This window comes from Scyliorhinus torazame, chromosome 3 (assembly GCF_047496885.1).
Source record: "Scyliorhinus torazame isolate Kashiwa2021f chromosome 3, sScyTor2.1, whole genome shotgun sequence".
Classification (NCBI taxonomy): domain Eukaryota; kingdom Metazoa; phylum Chordata; class Chondrichthyes; order Carcharhiniformes; family Scyliorhinidae; genus Scyliorhinus; species Scyliorhinus torazame.
This window is the reverse complement of record NC_092709.1, coordinates 331,428,609-331,446,325: the sequence shown is the minus strand read 5'-3', so window position 1 is coordinate 331,446,325 and position 17,717 is coordinate 331,428,609. Positions and strand designations below refer to the sequence as shown.

Below are 17,717 nucleotides of genomic sequence, written 5' to 3'. Positions count from 1 at the left end.
AAAAGAAGCAAATGAAATGGGAAGAATTTTTTCCACACAGCAAGTGGTTCGGGTTGGGAACTCCTGTAGCTGCTCATGAAAATTTCAGTGTTATAACCGGTTAACTGACGAATTTTATTGAGATATTCAATCAAAATGATCTTAACAAATTAATCTGCATGCTTTTGCTTTAAAAAATCTTTTTTTTTCTCCATGTAGTGTTGCCATCTATTTAAAATGATTTGACTTAATGAAGTAAAAGGGTGCCCAAACATAACGCCCAAAATAAAAAAAAACTAAATTCATCAAATACAGAGTGAAATTGTTCAAAATTATTTTGCATATCATAGAATCTACAGTGCTGAAGGAGGCCTTTCGGCCCATCAAATCTGTACCTTTTGTCTGTAATTTGACTGGTTATCAATCCATGGCTGAAGTAAGTTCGAAAAGGCTGAAAAATAAAATTAAATGTCATTTTTGGAAGGAGAACCAAATTGCCTTAAAATACTCAATACATTTCACAGATTTTGTTTCGCTAAGTCTTCCATAAGGTGCACAATTTTCACCATCAGGTTAATGGATAAGCCATGAATTTACAAAGTACATAATTTCTATCATTTAAAAAAATTTTTTTTTTTTTTTTTTAAAATAACAGTACCCAATTATTTATTTTTTCCAATTAATGGGCAGTTTAGAATGGCCAATCCACCTAACCTGCACATCTTTGGGTTGTGGAGGTGAAACCCACGCAGACACAGGGAAATGTGAAAACTCCACACAGTAACCCAGGGCCGGGATCAAACCAGAGTCGTCACCACCATGAGGCAGCAGTGCTAACCACTGCGCCGCCCATTATCAAAAAAAGGTTACATCTCACTGCGCTCTCCTAATATCCTTGAATTTGAAAGATTACAAAGAATGATTTTGGTCTCATGGCATCATACGAGTGATGCCATGAGACCATCTGGTCTCATGTCCCTTCCATCATAACTCCTGTCGGAGCACAAATTGATTCCCATGCACTTATTCCATATTATCCAACTTCAGCCTCAGTCTTAAGAGGGCAGCATAATTCAAGCGATCTGCAAGACCTGGTGGAGTGAACACGGGAACAAATGGTTGGGTACAAACAAACAAATTTCTTTCATAACTCTACAGGCAGCATGGTAGCACAGTGGTTAGCACTGTTGCTTCACAGCTCCAGGTCCCAGTTTCGATTCCCGGCTTGGGTCACGGTCTGTGTGGGGTCTGCACATTCTCCCAGTGTCTGCGTGGGTTTTCCAGTTTCCTCCCGCAAGTCACGAATGACGTGCTGTTAGCTAACTTGGACATTCTGAATTCGCCCTCGGTGTACCCAAACAGGTGCCGGAATGTGGCAACTAGGGGATTTTCACAGTAACTTCAGTGCAGTATTAAAGTAAACCTACTTGTGACAATAAAGATTATTATTACTACCCACTCCCTGAAGGGTCTCCCTCAAACTGCTTCCAGGTCGTGGTTTTTATACCAGCCCCATTGCCTTAACCGGGGAAGTTCATACTCTGTGGAGGTCAAGGGGAACCAGATAGTCCACAACAGTGACCTCTGAGGGGATGGTAACATCATCCCCATCTCGAGAAATGTCCATTAGCTGTAGAGAGGGGCCCCTGGTTATTTCACCTGAGAGGATGGTACTATCATCCCCCTCTCGAGAAATGTTGTTGTTTCACCCGAGAGCAGAGTTTGGGCCTCATTGGAGCAGGGCCAGAGGGATGTATAGCGCACCAGGGACCAGTTGTTACATATGGGGCTTCTGAGCTGGACCGGCACAGACGTGGGAGGCAGCATGGCTAGCTCTGCTTGGTGTTGGACGTCCATCTCGGAGTTGGAGTCTGAAAGGTCTGCGTTAGACATCTCGGCTTCTTGGACGTCGATGGCTGGTGGAGCTGGCGGCGGCGGAATAAATGGGACTGGCGCATCCAGGATAGGCTCCGGTGGTTCAGGGACGTCGGCGGATGTGGTCAATGTGGCGATTCGACTTTGCCTTCACAGAATAAGAGACCGGCCTGGTCTCGGCCACTACCAAGACTGGTATCCATATGGCACCTGCTCCGAACTTTCGGACATAAACAGCATCCCCGGGGGTGAAACAGCACAGTGGTATGCATAATAATAATAATAATAGCTTATTGTCACAAGTAGGCTTCAATTAAGTTACTGTGAAAAGCCCTTAGTCGCCACATTCCGGCGCCTGTTCGGGGAGGCCGGTACAGGAATTGAACCCGCGCTGCGGGCCTTGTTCTGCATTACAAGCCAGCTATTTAGCCCAGTGTGCTAAACCAGCGTGGTTCTGTAACAGAACAAGAACAGGGCTAATCTGGTCTTCCAAGTCACGGCACTCTGCTTTTTCAGAACCTGTTTGAATGTCTCGACCGCCCGCTCTGCCAAACCACGTGATGAATGCTGTTGAATTCTATACTGGTAAAGGCCGACTCCGTTGTCTGAGATTAGCATTGGCTAATGCCGTGGGTGCTGAACATTTAGCATAAATGCTCCACTGTAGCTTCCGTGGTGGGGGCCTGCAGACGGTGGACTTCCAACCATTTAGTGGGTGTTCACGATGATCAAAAACATTGCCCCCTGAAGAGGGCCAGCAAAACCTATGTGGAGACAAGACCAAGGCTGGACCGGCCGCTCCTATGGGTGCAGCGATGCCACTGGTGGCGCCTTCTGGTTTTCCTGGCATGGCCCGCAACATTGAGCCAACCTCTCAATGTCCAAATCGATACCGGGCCACCAGACGTAGCTACTGGTCTGCATCTTCATATTGGACACCCCCAGGTGTCCATTGTGGAGGTGCTGCAAAAGGGTGCCGTGCCCATGTCCAGGACGAATACCTGAGTCCCCCACAGTATGAAGCTGTGCTCCACGCGAAGTTCTGAGACCTTTTTTTTTTTTTAAATAATTTTTATTAAAGGTTTTCATAAAATATCAATAACAAAATGAGAAAGAAAAAAGAACCCAACAGGGTTAAGTACAAAACACAATCTAAAAAAGCAACCCCCCAAACCCCTCCCCCCCTGGACCTAAATAATAAATTAACATTAACACCCCGACTTAAGACAACAGGTGTATACAGCCCCTCAGACCCTGCCAGAGTAAATAACATAAACAAAAATAAAGTAAATCCCCCCCCACCTGCTGCTGCCATTCACCAATGTCTATCGTTCTGCCAGAAAGTCTAAGAACGGTTGCCATCGCCTAAAGAACCCTTGTACCGACCCTCTCAAGGTGAATTTCACCTTCTCCAATTTAATGAACCCTGCCATAGCTGATCCAGGATTCCACGCTTGGGGAAGTTCTGAGATCTTTGAGGTGCAAGCCGTGAGATCTTCCAGCAAAGCATGGTAATGGGCTCCGTACAGAACTATGTGGCGAACCTGTGGAAACTGGAAGTTCATCTGGGTCCAAACCTGTATACGAGCTGCCGTGACAGAAAGGAAGTCCATAAAATGAAAGGCGGCAACTACTTTGTCGGATGATGCTGGTGCCGTCGGCCTAGTGGGGAAAGGGAGGCAGTTCAATGCATCAGCGTGGGGAATCTTTGTTTTTGGGCAAAATCTCCAAACCCAGGTGGTGTTCCAAAACACATTCGAACATGGCTAACAGCAAAGTCCAACATTGGATCTTAGCCCACGCTATCGGAGGGATCACCCGATCCTCCTTAAATAGGCCCAACAGTGGTTTATGATAGGTTAAAACCGTAAGCACGCGGCAGCAGATATATCAGTGATACTTCTTCTCACCAAAAAGCGACAGCAAGACCCTCCTTCAGCAAACTATGGCGATGTTGGACATTTTCCGTATCCCCGCCTCTCTCTCCCTCGTCAGCCACGACGCCAGTTTCACGATTGTTAAAAGCTCAAATGAACCTCGCCATCAGGAGTTAGGCCCATCGGAGACGGAGAATACCGAGTCGGGCCCGCTAATTGCATGCAAACGGTGTTTACTGTACATACACTCTGGAACACGTTCCGCCGCTGTCGGGGCGACGGAGAATTAAGATTTGGCGTGAAATCGGCACACGCTGCAATTGCAGTATCGGAACAGATTCTCCACCCAATCGTGTTTTGCAATTCCAGTGTCAGCCAATGGAGAATCCAGCCGATGGTGCACGGGATCCTTTTAAAAGGAGACAAGTCTTCTAGATCAGGTTTCCCGACTTAACCTTCCCGGTTCCTCCACAAGACTGCAAATTCATAGTACGTTACCAAAATTTATACATTGTTAAAACAAAATCTAAATATATAGCAAGTGGAAATTGTTGAAATATTTGAGCACATTATATACACATTTTTTAAAAAAAACAAAGTGGTGCTGAATAACAATACATGGAATTGTCACAACCAAAACCATGTAAATCAACATATAATAAGACAGAGTAAGGATTCCAAACATTATGAGTTTGACCCCATTGTATTGCACCACCTGTCTCAGGACAGAATTCACCTTCCTCGCAGCTCCAAATCATAATCACAGTCAAAATAACAGCTTTCCGCCAAACAGCCTGGAGAAAAAAAATTCAGCTGTCCAAATTGAAACTATAAATCTAAATTCCTGAATTCTGGCAAGTTTACTTAGGGTGGGATTTTCCAGCCCGGACACCTATGGTATTGCTCGGTCCCGGAAAATTCCAGCAATAATAATTTTGCTTGTGCTTTTTACCAACTGAAGAATTATTATTGAATGGGCAATGACAAATGTCGATCGCATAAGCTGTATTGTAATAATAATGTATTTCCCACCTCTCCAGCCAGAGCCTCGGAAAGTTCTAATATTGAGGAAGAACCCTCAATGTCAAAGTTGGAAAAGAAGCTTGCCCATTGTCTGTCAAATGCCATCAAATCCTGAAACATTCAAAACAGAGTTAGGAAAAAAAAATTGTGAAAGCTTCTGCAACCCACCCTATTCCATTAGCAGCCTTTTTAGTTCTTATTGATGACATTACAAAATAAAAAGATATCCTTAACATGTTGTATGAATATTCATAAATAAGATTGGTTACGGAATTTAAGAAGTGTAACATTAATATGCATTGGTTGAGTTTGCAACATTTGTGCTATTTTTAAAATCATTAGTTTACTGAAACTCCATCATTTCATGAACCCCAATATCTAATGGCACAAAGTTTCGGAAAGGGCGTATGGGTCATGTTTAGGTTTTTATTATATTACCTCAGTAATCAAGATTTCCAGAGAGACTGGATCCAACCGGCTATAGGTTTGCCATAGCTCCTCACTAGCATCGAACAGCTAAAATTAAAAGAAAAAGACTGACAACATTACACAAAGTAGACCATTTTTAATACTTTTTTGAGGTTTTGACGAGATACAATAATGCATTTTTATTCAAAACAATACATTACATTGGAGCTTGACTGACAAATCGAAGTATATTTGCTCAATCACTGCCGTAAATTAATTCAGTTAGTGACTACTGAAAAAATTATGACTTGATGAGAACATTGAGATAGGCTAGTTCATAGTTAACATACGAACTATGAGCAGAGGTAGACACTTGGCCCCTTGAGCGTTCCCTGCCATTCAATAAAATCATGGCTGATCTTATTCTAACCTCGACCCCACCACATTCATGCCTACCCCTGACAACCTTTAATATTGTATTGAAATTGGAAATAACCTATATCAGAGTAAACATTTTTTCATGTGCATTTCCTGTATATTAACGCCTTGCTTAAAAAGGATTATAACCATAAGATCACAAGAAAAAGTAGGAGGCCATTCCGCCCTTTGAGCCTGTTCCATCATCCAATAAGATCGTGGTTGATTCGAGTGTGACCTTGATTCCACTTTCTTGCTGCCACCCCATAACCCTTAACAACCTTGACAGTCAAAAATCTGTCAAACTCAATCTTCAATATAATCAATAACTTACACTACTCTCTGGGGAAGAGAATGCCAAACATTAATGAGCCAGAGAAGAAATTCTTCCATATCTCCGCCTTAAATGAGAGACATCTTATTTTTAATGAGAAGAAATGTACTCTCAGCATCAATCCTGTTAATCCCCCTCAAAACTGTACATTCTTAAAGAACAGTAAGAAGTCTCAGAACACCAGGTTAAAGTCCAACAGGTTTTTTTCTAATCACTAGCTTTCGGTGCACTGCTCCTTCCTAAGATGACTGGAAGCAAAAAACATATTTTACCCTTCCAAAAGAATGGATGAAGGGACAGTCATAACTGCAAACAAATACATCTCGGGTTATGTCAATATTCATAGCATCTATGGTGCTAAACCTGTTGGACTTTAACCTGGTGTTCTAAGACTTGTTACTGTGCTCACCCCAGTCCAACGCCAGCATCTCCACATCATTCTGAAAGAAGATCCCCACTCATTCTTCTTAACTCCAATGAATATAGGCAACCTGCTCAAACTTTCCTCATAAGAGCAGTTGAAGGGGTGGCCTTATCAGCACATTACTCTATCCATTTTCCAACCACGACAAATTCCTGTGGCGACATTGAGAATGCAGGTACACAATTTCACCACCAGATGGTTTCTTCACATACAATACATCCATAGCCTGTAAGTTTCACATCTGCATGCAGATGATTTGCCTAAATCCAAGGACTGAAACTTGTATCAGTGTTCAAACAAATTGAAAACAATCTCAAAACATTATGTCTTTAGTGACATCTTTAAGGCTCAATTTTGCCAATAACCTGAGTTTGGATTCTCAAGTATTCTGCTGTATACTTAAAAATATGTTGAATTTTGATACCAGCTGAATATCTAATTTGTGTTTAAGCTAGAAAAGGTGGGGCAGCACGGTAGTGCAGTGGTTAGCACCGCCACCTCACGGCACCGAGGTCCCAGGTTTGATCCCGGCTCTGGGTCATTGTCCGTGTGGAGTTTGCATATTCTCCAAGTGTTTGCATGGGTTTCACCCCCACAACCTAAAGATGTGCAAGGTAGGTGGATTGGCCACTCTAAAATTGCCCCTTAACTGGAAAAAATGAATTGGGCACTCTAAATTTTTTTTTTTTTTTTTTTAAAGTTAGTAAAGGTAAATACTAATTGTTCGCAACATTGCGAATGCCGATAAAACACAGGATGTATGCCCTTTGCTCAATGTAATCATTATATGAAAAAAGGCAAATAACGTTTGAACGGTCAACAGATAGTAAGTATAGTTTGAATACGTTGAACAATGGAAGGTTCTTACCATCCTAGACTGAAGTAGGAGCGGGGAAATAGATGGACGGACCGTTAAGGTAAGTTAAATGAGAGCAAAGCAAGTGGTAGGTAAGGACATAGGAGTTTAGCTGGCAGCTCGGAGAAAAGGCCAGGATATTATTGCACACAAGGGTGAGGAAGGAGGTTGTATGAAAGTGAAAGTGTAAGGGGAGAAAACTGTAACTATTAATAGAATATATTGGATACAGCTGCAGAGAGCCAGCTTTTCTCTACAAACTCTATCACAAATGCAGCCGACATTGATCAATCCTTTGCAAGCAATCCAAAATGATGCAAAAGTTTGAGAGTGAAGACGAGAAAAATAAAACAAACAACAATGACGGAAACAGCATAATGCCAGTGGAGTTATAGCAGAGGCCATTTTCTCTGAATTAGCATGTACAATGCTAATGAAGGTGAATTCTATTTATTGTCCATTTACAACAGTTTACCAATTATAGCCACTCACTATCAATTACTGCTGCTGCAATCATGTCCCTGCTGTGTGCCAGTTCCTCAAAGGGCCAGTATCACAAACTCCCATGAGGGAGAGAGGAGACGGGACAAGGGAGAGAGGGAGGACGGGACAAGGGAGAGAGGGAGGACGGGACAAGGGAGAGAGGGAGGACGGGACAAGGGAGAGAGGGAGGACGGGACAAGGGAGAGAGGGAGGACGGGACAAGGGAGAGAGGGAGGACGGGACAAGGGAGAGAGGGAGGACGGGACAAGGGAGAGAGGGAGGACGGGACAAGGGAGAGAGGGAGGACGGGACAAGGGAGAGAGGGAGGACGGGACAAGGGAGAGAGGGAGGACGGGACAAGGGAGAGAGGGAGGACGGGAATTAGGGGCGGCATGGTGGCACAGTGGTTAGCACTGTTGCCCCACAGCTCCAGGTACTCGGGTTCAATTCCGGCCTTGGGTGACTGTCTATGTGGAGTTTGCACTTTCTGCCCGTGACTGCGTGGGTTTCCTCCGGCATCCTCCCACAGTGAAAGATGTACGGATTAGGTGGATTGGCCATGATCAATTGCCCCTTAATGTCCAAAAGGTTAGGTTAGGTGGGATTGCTGGGTTAAGGGAATAGGGTGGAGGCATGGCTTGGGTAGGGGGCTCTTTCCAAGGGCCGGTGCAGACCTGATGGGCAAAACGGCACTGTAAAGTATTTGATGGAGAGAGAGAGAGAGAGAGAGAGAGAGAGAGAGAGAGAGAGAGATAGAGATAGAGATAGAGATAGAGAGAGAGAGAGAGAGAGAGAGAGAGAGTAAAGAGTATGACAAATTGAGAAGGGGTGGGGGTTGACAGACAAAGAAAGTGTTTGGAGAGGCTAATAGACCAAGAGAGACTTTAATGATACTATATAACTCACATAAAATTTTTAAATACCTCATGTTTCATTGTAAAAAACTCCCCTCCTCCAATTCCTTCCAGAGCAAATGCTTGTACAATGGGCCACTTCTCAACAATAAACATGTCAAACTTCTGAACATGGCCTAAAAATAGCAATGGGCACAGAACGAGCACAATGAGGTGATTGTGAAACAAAGTTACAGATCCATTAAATGAATATAACGTAATATATGAGATGCCATAATTTCAACCACATGTAATTCAATATCAAATACAACGGCAAATGAAAAAAAAAAGATGCCAGGGTTTTGCACCTTTATATATACATCCACAATGATGGCACAGCTCATTTCCAATTCAATAATCCAGATGGCATATTAGTGTGGAAAGTGCATTGGCATGGTTCATCTGCAACTGCCAGTATATATCAAGGATGGGACAACAATACTGGTAAGATTCGTCTGATCTCTCGCTGATAGATAAGTCAGTCCGGTTGAATGAATGTAAAGCAAAGTTTATTTCTTAAGAACACATTTTGTTACATTCACACAAAATTAACTGGAAAATGCTTTTTCCCAGGGTCTCTCGAAATGTCACTGAGGCACCAACTAGGGAAGCAAAGACTTTCTAAGATAAAAGTGACTTCAGATTTACAAAATTAAAAGTCATTTCAACAAAGACTTTAAAAGTAATGTTTATTCTCCGACGGCTATAATTTCTCTGCTAATCAGTTAGACGGATCACATTCATAAGGGAATCCTTAGTGTGGCAGGGGGGTGGGTACCGGAGCAATCGGTCAGAAGGTGAAAGCATTGAGGGAGAACTAGGGAATAGGGCCAGTATGGCTCTGAGGAAGAGCAGGCAGGGAGATGTTGCTGAAAACAGCAGGTCTGGTAGCCTGAAGTGCATATGGTTTACTGCAAGTATTACGGGTAAGGCAGGTGAACTTAGAGCTTGGATTAATACTTGGAACTATGATGTTGTTGCCATTACAGAGACCTGGTTGAGGAAAGGACAGGATTGGCAGCTAAACGTTCCAGGATTTATGTGTTTCAGGAGGGATAGAGAGGGATGTAAAAGGGGTGGCGGAGTTGCGCTACCGATTAGGGAGAATATCACAGCTGTACTACGGGAGGACACCTCAAAGGGCAGCGAGGCTATATGGGTAGAGATCAGGAATAAGGGTGCAGTCACAATGTTGGGGGTTTACTACAGGCCCCCCAACAGCCAGCAGGAAATAGAGGAGCAGATAGGTAGACAGATTTTGGAAACGAGTAAAAACAACAGGGTTGTGGTGATGGGAGACTTCAACTTCCCCATTATAGACTGGGACTCACTTAGTGCTAGGGGCCTGGACGGGGCAGAGTTTGTAAGGAGCATCCAGGAGGGCTTCTTAAAACAATATGTAGACAGTCCAACTAGGGAAGGGGCTGTACTGGACCTGGTATTAGGGAATGAGCACGGCAAGGTGTAGAAGTTTCAGTAGGGGAGCATTTCGGGAACAGTGACCACAGTTCAGGAGTTTTAAAGTGCTGGTGGACAAGGATAAGAGTGGTCCGAGGGTGAATGTGCTAAATTGGGGGAAGGCTAATTATAACAATATTAGGCAGGAACTGAAGAACCTAGATTGGGGGAGGATGTCGGAGGGTAAATCAACATCTGACATGTTGGAGGCTTTCAAATGTCAGCTGAAAGGAATTCAGGACCGGCAGGTTCCTGTGCGGAAGAAGGATAAATACGGCAAATTTCAGGAACCTTGGATAACGAGAGATATTGTAGGGCTCGTTAAAAAGAAAAAGGAGGCATTTGTCAGGGCTAAAAGGCTGGGATCAGACGAAGCCTGTGTGGAATATAAGGAAAGTAGGAAGGAACTTAAGCAAGGAGTCAGGAGGGCTAGAAGAGGTCACGAAAAGTCATTGGCAAATAGGGCTAAGGAAAATCCCACGGCTTTTTACACGTACATAAAAAGCAAGAGGGTAGCCAGGGAAAGGGTTGGCCCACTGAAGGATAGGCAAGGGAATCTATGTGTGGAGCCAGAGGAAATGGGTGAGGTACGAAATTAATATTTTGCAGCAGTATTCACCAAAGAGAAGGAATTGGTGGATGTTGAGTCTGGAGAAGGGTATGTAGATAGCCTGGGTCACATCAAGGTCCAAAAACACGAGGTGTTGGGCGTCTTGAAAAATATTACGGTAGATAAGTCCCCAGGGCCGGAAGGGATCTACCCCAGAATACTGAAGGGGGCTAGAGAGGAAATTGCTGAGGCCTTGACAGAAATCTTTGGATCCTCACTGTCTTCAGGTGATGTCCCGGAGGACTGGAGAATAGCCAATGTTGTTCCTTTGTTTAAGAAGGATAGCAAGGATAATCCTGGGAACTACAGGCCGGTGAGCCTCATGTCTGTTAGTGGTCGGGAAATTACTGGAGAGAATTCTTCGAGACAGGATCTACTCCCATTTGGATGCAAATGGACGTATTAGTGAGAAGCAGCATGGTTTTGTGAAGGGGAGGCCGTGTCTCACTAACTTGACAAGAGTTTTTCGAAGAGGTCACAAAGATGATTGATTCAGGGCAGTGGATGTTATCTATATGGACTTCAGTAAGGCCTTTGGTCCCTCATGGTAGATTGGTACAAAAGGTGACGTCACACGGGATCAGGGGTGAGCTGGCAAGGTGGATGCAGTACTGGCTAGGTCATAGAAGGCAGAGTAGCAATGGAAGGGTGCTTTTCTAATTGGAGGGCTGTGACTAGTGGTGTTCCGCAGGGATCAGTGCTGGGACCTTTGCTGTTTGTAGTATATACAAATGATTTGGAGGAAAATGTAACTGGTCTGATTAGTAAGTTTGCAGATGACACAAAAGGTTGGTGGAATTGCGGATATCGATGAGGACTGTCAGAGGATACAGCAGGATTTAGGTCGTTTGGAGACTTGGGGGGAGAGATGGCAGATGGGAGTTTAATCCGGACAAATGTGAGGGAATGCATTTTGGAAGGTCTAATGCAGGTAGGGAATATACAGTGAATGGTAGAACCCTCAAGAGTATTGAAAGTCAAAGAGATCTAGGTGTACAGGTCCACAGGTCATTGAAAGGGGCAACACAGGTGGAGAAGGTAGTCAAGAAGGCATACGGCATGCTTGCCTTCATTGGCCGGAGCATTGAGTACAAGAATTGGCAAGTCATGTTGTAGCTATTTGGGACCTTAGTTAGGCAACACTTGGAGTATAGTGTTCAATTCTGGGTGCCACACTACCGGAAGGATGGGGAGGCTTTAGAGGGTGCAGAAGAGATTTACCAGGATGTTGCCTGGTATGGAGGGCATTAGCTATGAGGAGCGGTTGAATAAACTCGGTTTGTTCTCACTGGAACAACGGAGATTGAGGGGCGACCTGATAGAGGTCTACACAATTATGAGGGGCATATACAGAGTGGATAGTCAGAGATTTTTCCCCATGGTAGAGGAGTCAATTACTAGGGGGCATAGGTTTAAGGTGTATGGGGCAAGGTTTAGAGGAGATGTACGAGGCACGTTTTTTTTTTATACACAGAGGGTCGTGGGTGCCTGGAACTCGCTGCCGGAGGTGGTGGTGAAAGCAGGGACGATAATGACATTTAATTGGCATCTTGACAAATACGTGAATAGGATAGGAATAAGGGATACGACCCAGGAAGTGTAGAAGATTTTAGCTTAGACGGGCAGCATGGTCGGCATGGGCTTGGAGGGCCGAAGGGCCTGATCCTGTGCTGTACTTTTCTTTGTTCTTATTTGGATTTAGCCCCTTACTTAGTTTCATTGGGTCTAATTCTCAGCCTGGGACCCCCTTGATTCGTTCAGGAAAGTGTCAGTCACTTAACAGACGATTGGTTAATTAGATATTAATCAATTACTCCAAATTAATTCACTGTCCCACGACTTCTGTGCCACGTTCAAACTCCCTGCGTCACATCTGGTCTCAGTTACGATATTATTTCAAGCTTGTCGAATGTACCTAACATTTGAGACAGTCATGGACAGTATTCAAACGATTATAACTCACTCTTATTTCTAGAAATTCAGTAATTTTCAGGAATCATTTTAGCTAATAATTTAAAGGACCACCCCTATAATTGTTGAGTCCAACAATATGTTACTTAAAAATTAAAATAACAAAACAATTTGCTGACTGCTTCATGAGGAGAGAGGACCAAATAAATTTAAGATGGGAACTTGGGTTAAGAAAACGTGAAGTTCATCAAAATAAATAAAAGATCTCAACTAAGCTGGGACCACAACTTTTTACAATATACATTAGTGATCTGGAAGAAGGAACTAAAGGCACTGTTGCTAAGTTTGCAGATGATACAAAGATCTGTAGAGGGACAGGTAGTATTGAGGAAGCAAGAGGGCTGCAAAAGGATTTGGACAAGCTAGGAGAGTGGCAGAGGAAATACAATGTGGAAAAGTGTGAGGTTATGCACTTTGGAAGGAGGAATTTAGGCATAGACTATTTTCTAAATGGGGAAATGCTTAGGAAATCAGAAGCACAAAGGGACTTGGGAGTCCTTGTTCACGATTCTCTTAAGGTTAACGTGCAGGTTCAATCGGCAGTTAAGAAGGCAAATGCAATGTTAGCATTCATGTCAAGAGGGCTAGAATACAAGACCAGGGATGTACTTCTGAGGCTGTATAAGGCTTTGGTCAGACCCCATTTGGAGTATTGTGAACAGTTTTGGGCCCCGTATCCAAGGAGGATGTGCTGGCCTTGGAAAGGGTCCAGAGGAGGTTCACAAGAACGATCCCTGGAATGAAGAACTTGTATTACGAGGAACGGTTGAGGACTCTGGGTCTGTACTCGTTGAAGTTTAGCAGGACGGGGGGGGGGGGGATCTTATTGCAACTTACAGGATACTGAGGGGCCTGGATAGAGTGGAGGTGGAGAGCATGTTTCCACTTGCAGGAAAAACTAGAACCAGAGGACACTATCTCAGACTCAAGGGACGATCCTTTAAAACAGAGATGAGGAGGAATTTCTTCAGCCAGAGGGTTGTGAATCTGTGGAATTCTTTGCCGCAAAAGGCTGTGGCGGTTAAATCACGAAGTGTCTTTCAGACAGAGATAGATAGGTTCTTGATTAATAAGGCGATCAGGGGTTATGGGTAGAAGGCAGGAGAATGGGATGAGAAAATATCAGCCATGACTGAATGGCAGAGCAAACTTGATGGGCCGAGTGGCCTAATTCTGCTCCCTTGTCTTTTGGTCTTGTAGCCAGCAGTCATCAGAATGCATTTCGAATTACAAATGGGTCAGATTTCCAGTATTCATTTCACCAGCAGCAGAGACAGATCAGGTATAAACCAAAATAAATTGTTCTACAATCCTAGCCAGAATGTCTTTGCTCAAAACACATAACATAGCAGGGATACAAGATCAAGGATAACAAGGCAAATTTTAAAAAATTATTTGCATGACTTTAACTATTTTGCATATTTATAATATTGGAAAACATTTTTATCTTTACCCTGAAAGCTGTACGGCACTCGAATGCGATAACAATCGCGCACCATATCCACAAAGCTGGTAATTTTAAACTCCTCGGCAGCCTCTTCATCTTCATACTGAAGAAAATAAGTTTAAACCCAGTCAGTTGCCAAGAATAAAATTTTATTTGTGTAACAAATTATTCTAATAATTTATATATTGAACTAGTAGTCTAGACATCTTGTGCAGAACTCCCAAATCAATGACCTTCCCAACCTAGATAGACAAGAGCAAGAGTCGCATGCTTGAAAACACCACCACCTCTAAGTCACTCAAGTATCTTGACTTGGAAATGTATCACTGCTTATTCATAGTCACGTGAGCAAAATCCTATCGCTCCAGCTCGACAGCATTTTAGGAGCACTTTCACCACACTAACACTAACAATTCAAGACACCATCGCTTTCTCAAACCAGCGTGGGTAATACATGCCAGCATCGTTAATGATGCCCATTTCCTGAGGATATCTATTTTAAAAGCACATTTTTCTGCTCTTCTGTGGACCAGCTAAACTTGTGAACACAGAATCAACATGGACTCCAGCAGCTAAACTACATCCTTCTGTACTGCAACGATTCTATGATCCTATTCATAGACATAGAATCATTAGATTCCTTTATAGTCAATACCTCTTTTGATGAAGCCCAAGGTCTCATTTGCATATACCCGGCAATGTGGAAGATTGCCCAGCTATGTCATACATAAAAGTACAACCTGGCCAATTAGCATCCCATCAGTATACTCTATTACCAGTAAAGTGATGAAATGGGTCATCAACAGTACAATCAAGAGGCACCTGCTCACTGAAGACCAGCTCAAGACCTGCCAGGGTCACTCAGTTCTGGCCACATTACACTTGGGTTCAGACATGGGAAAAAGGCCTAAACTCTAGAGGTGGGGAAAACAATGACTCCCTTGATGACAAGGCAGCCCCCAAGCAAAGCTGGAGTCAATGGGAATCAGAGGGAAAACTCTCCACTGGTTGGAGCCATATCCAGCAGAAAAGGAAGATGGCTCTAGCTATTCGAGGCCATCATCACGGCTCCAGGACATCACTGCAGGTGTTCCTCAGGGGAGTATCCTAGGACCAACCAATCTCAGCTGCTTCATCAATGACCTTCACTCCAGCATATGGTCAAAAGTGGGAATATCCACGAATTACTGCCCAATGTCTCCCTAATCGGGATTCCTCAAATACTGAAGCAGTCCATGTACAAATACAGCAAGGCCTGGACAAGATCCAGGTTTAGGCTGGCAAGTGGCAAGTTACATTCATGCCACACAAGTGCAAGGCAAAGACCATCTCCAACCAGGAAGATTTTCTTGTAGCCCCTTAACATTCAATGGCATTACCATCACGGAATCCCCCACTATTAAAAACCTGGGAGTTACTTTTTTTTTAAAAATTAATTCACGGGATGTGGACGTCGCTGGTTAGGCCAGAATTTATTGCTCATCCCCAGTTGCCCTTCAGAAGGTGGTGGTGAGTTGCCTTCTTGAACCGCTGCAGTCCATGAGGTATGGGTACATCTACTATGCTGTTAGAGAGGGAGTTCTGGGATTTTGCCCCAGCGACAGTGAGGGAACGGCGATATATTTCCAAGTCAGGGTGGTGAGTGACTTGGAGGGGAACCTCCAGGTACTGGAGTTGCCAGGTATTGCTGCACTTGTCCTTCTAGATGATAGTGATCATGGGTTTTGAAGGTGGTGTCTAAGGAACCTTAATGAGTTCCTACAATGCATCTTGTAAATGATACACAAGGCTGCCACTGTTCGTCGATGGTGGAGGGAGCACCCGTAGGAAACCCACGCACACACGGGGAGAACGTGCAGCCTCCACACAGTGACCTAGCAGGGAATCAAACCTGGGACCCTGGCGCTGTGAAGCCACAGTGCTAACCACTATGCTACTGTGCTGAGGAACTCCTGCAGTGATGTCCTGGAGCTGACATGAATGACTTCCACCCATGACAAGCATCTTCCTTTGTGTCAGGTATGACTCCAACCAGAGAAGAGCTTTCTCCCCCCCCCCCCCCCCCCCCCCCCCCGGACTCCCATTGACTCTTTGATGCCATACTCGGTCAAATGCTGCCTTGATGTCAAGGGCAGTCACCCACACCTCATATCTGCCATTCAGTTTCTGTGTCCACGTTTGAACCAAGACTGTAATGAGGTCAAGAGCTGAGTGGCCCTGGCGGAACTCAAACTGAGTGTCCGTGAACAGCTTATGGCTCAGTAAGTGCTGCTTGATAGTACTGTTGATGATTCCTTCCATCACTTTGCTGATGATGGAGTAGAGTGATCGGGCGGTAATTGGCTGGGTTGTATTTTCTACATTGCTGGGTAGATGCCAGTTCTGTAGCTGTACTGGAACAGCTTGGCTAGGGGTGCTGCAAGTTCTGAAGCACAAGTCTTCAGTATTATTGCCAGAATATGGTCAGGGCCCATAGCCTTTGCAGTATCCAGTGCCTTCAGCAGTGTCTTGATATCACATGGATTGAATCGTATTGGCTGAAGACTGACATCTGTGATGTTCAGGACCTCCGGAGGAGACCGAGATGGATCATTCACTCGGCACTGCTGGTTGAAGATTGTTGCGAATGCCTCAGCCTTGTCTTTTGCACAGTACTGTTTTTTTTTAAATCCTGGTTTGAAAGGCAGCTAGACTTTGGGGCTAGAGGTGTAATTGAAACATGGTAAAAGATCATAATTTATTACATCCATGGATATTGTTTGCCAAAGTAGGGCTATCACAGAATAATAGTGCAGAAGAGGCCCTTCGGCCGATCACATCTGCACCGACGCAGGAAAAATACCTGACCTGCCTACCTAATCCCATTTGCCAGCACCTGGTCCATAGCCTTGGATGTTATGACGTGCTCATCCAGGTACTTTAAGGACATGAGGCAACCCGCCTCTACCACCCTCCCTAGCATTGCATTCCAGACCGGCACCACCCTCTGGGTAAAAAGGTTTTTCCTCAAATCTGCCCTAAACCTCCTGCCCCTCACTTTGAACTTGCATCCCCTTATAACTGATCCTTTAACTAAGGAGAATAGCTATCCATACTCCTCTTAATCTTGTGCACCTCGATCAGGTCAACCCGGTCTTCTCTGCTCCAGCGAAAACAACCCAAGACAATCCTCTCTTCATAATTTAAATATGCCATCCCAGGAAATATTCTGGTAAATCACGTCTGTGCCCCCTCCGGTGCAATCACATCGACAATAAGCGATTATTATTATCCTTCCTATAATGTGGCACCAGAATTGCACACACTACTCCAGCTGTGGCCTCATCAAAGTTCTATACAATTCCAACATGACCTCCCTGCTTTTGTAATCTATCCCTCAATTGATAAAGGCAAGTGTCCCATAAGTCTTCACCACCCTACCAACCTTCTGCTTTCAGAGATCTATGGACAAACACGCCAAGGTCCCTTTGTTCCTCAGAACTTCCCAATGTCAGGCCATTCACGGAATACTTTCTTGTCAAATTACTCCTTCCAAAGTGTATCATCTCACATTTTTCAGGGTTAAATTCCATCTACGCCTTTTTGGCCAATTTTAGAGTACCCAATTATTTATTTTTCCAATTAATGGGCAATTTAATGTGGCCAATCCACCTAACCTGCAC

General features: G+C 44.2%; 1 protein-coding gene across 1 annotated transcript in view; it reads right to left on the bottom strand.

The window, feature by feature from the left end:
• Nucleotides 1-17,717, bottom strand: part of dnaaf9 (dynein axonemal assembly factor 9) — a 279,052-nt gene that overhangs the window by 220,704 nt on the left and 40,631 nt on the right. Inside the window, exons 5-9 of the mRNA XM_072497670.1 lie at nt 14,062-14,158; nt 8,600-8,706; nt 5,193-5,270; nt 4,764-4,865; nt 375-430 (exon numbers count right to left, since the gene is read on the bottom strand). Coding sequence (XP_072353771.1) covers nt 375-430; nt 4,764-4,865; nt 5,193-5,270; nt 8,600-8,706; nt 14,062-14,158 — 440 coding nt within the window. The remainder of the gene's footprint in view (nt 1-374; nt 431-4,763; nt 4,866-5,192; nt 5,271-8,599; nt 8,707-14,061; nt 14,159-17,717) is intronic.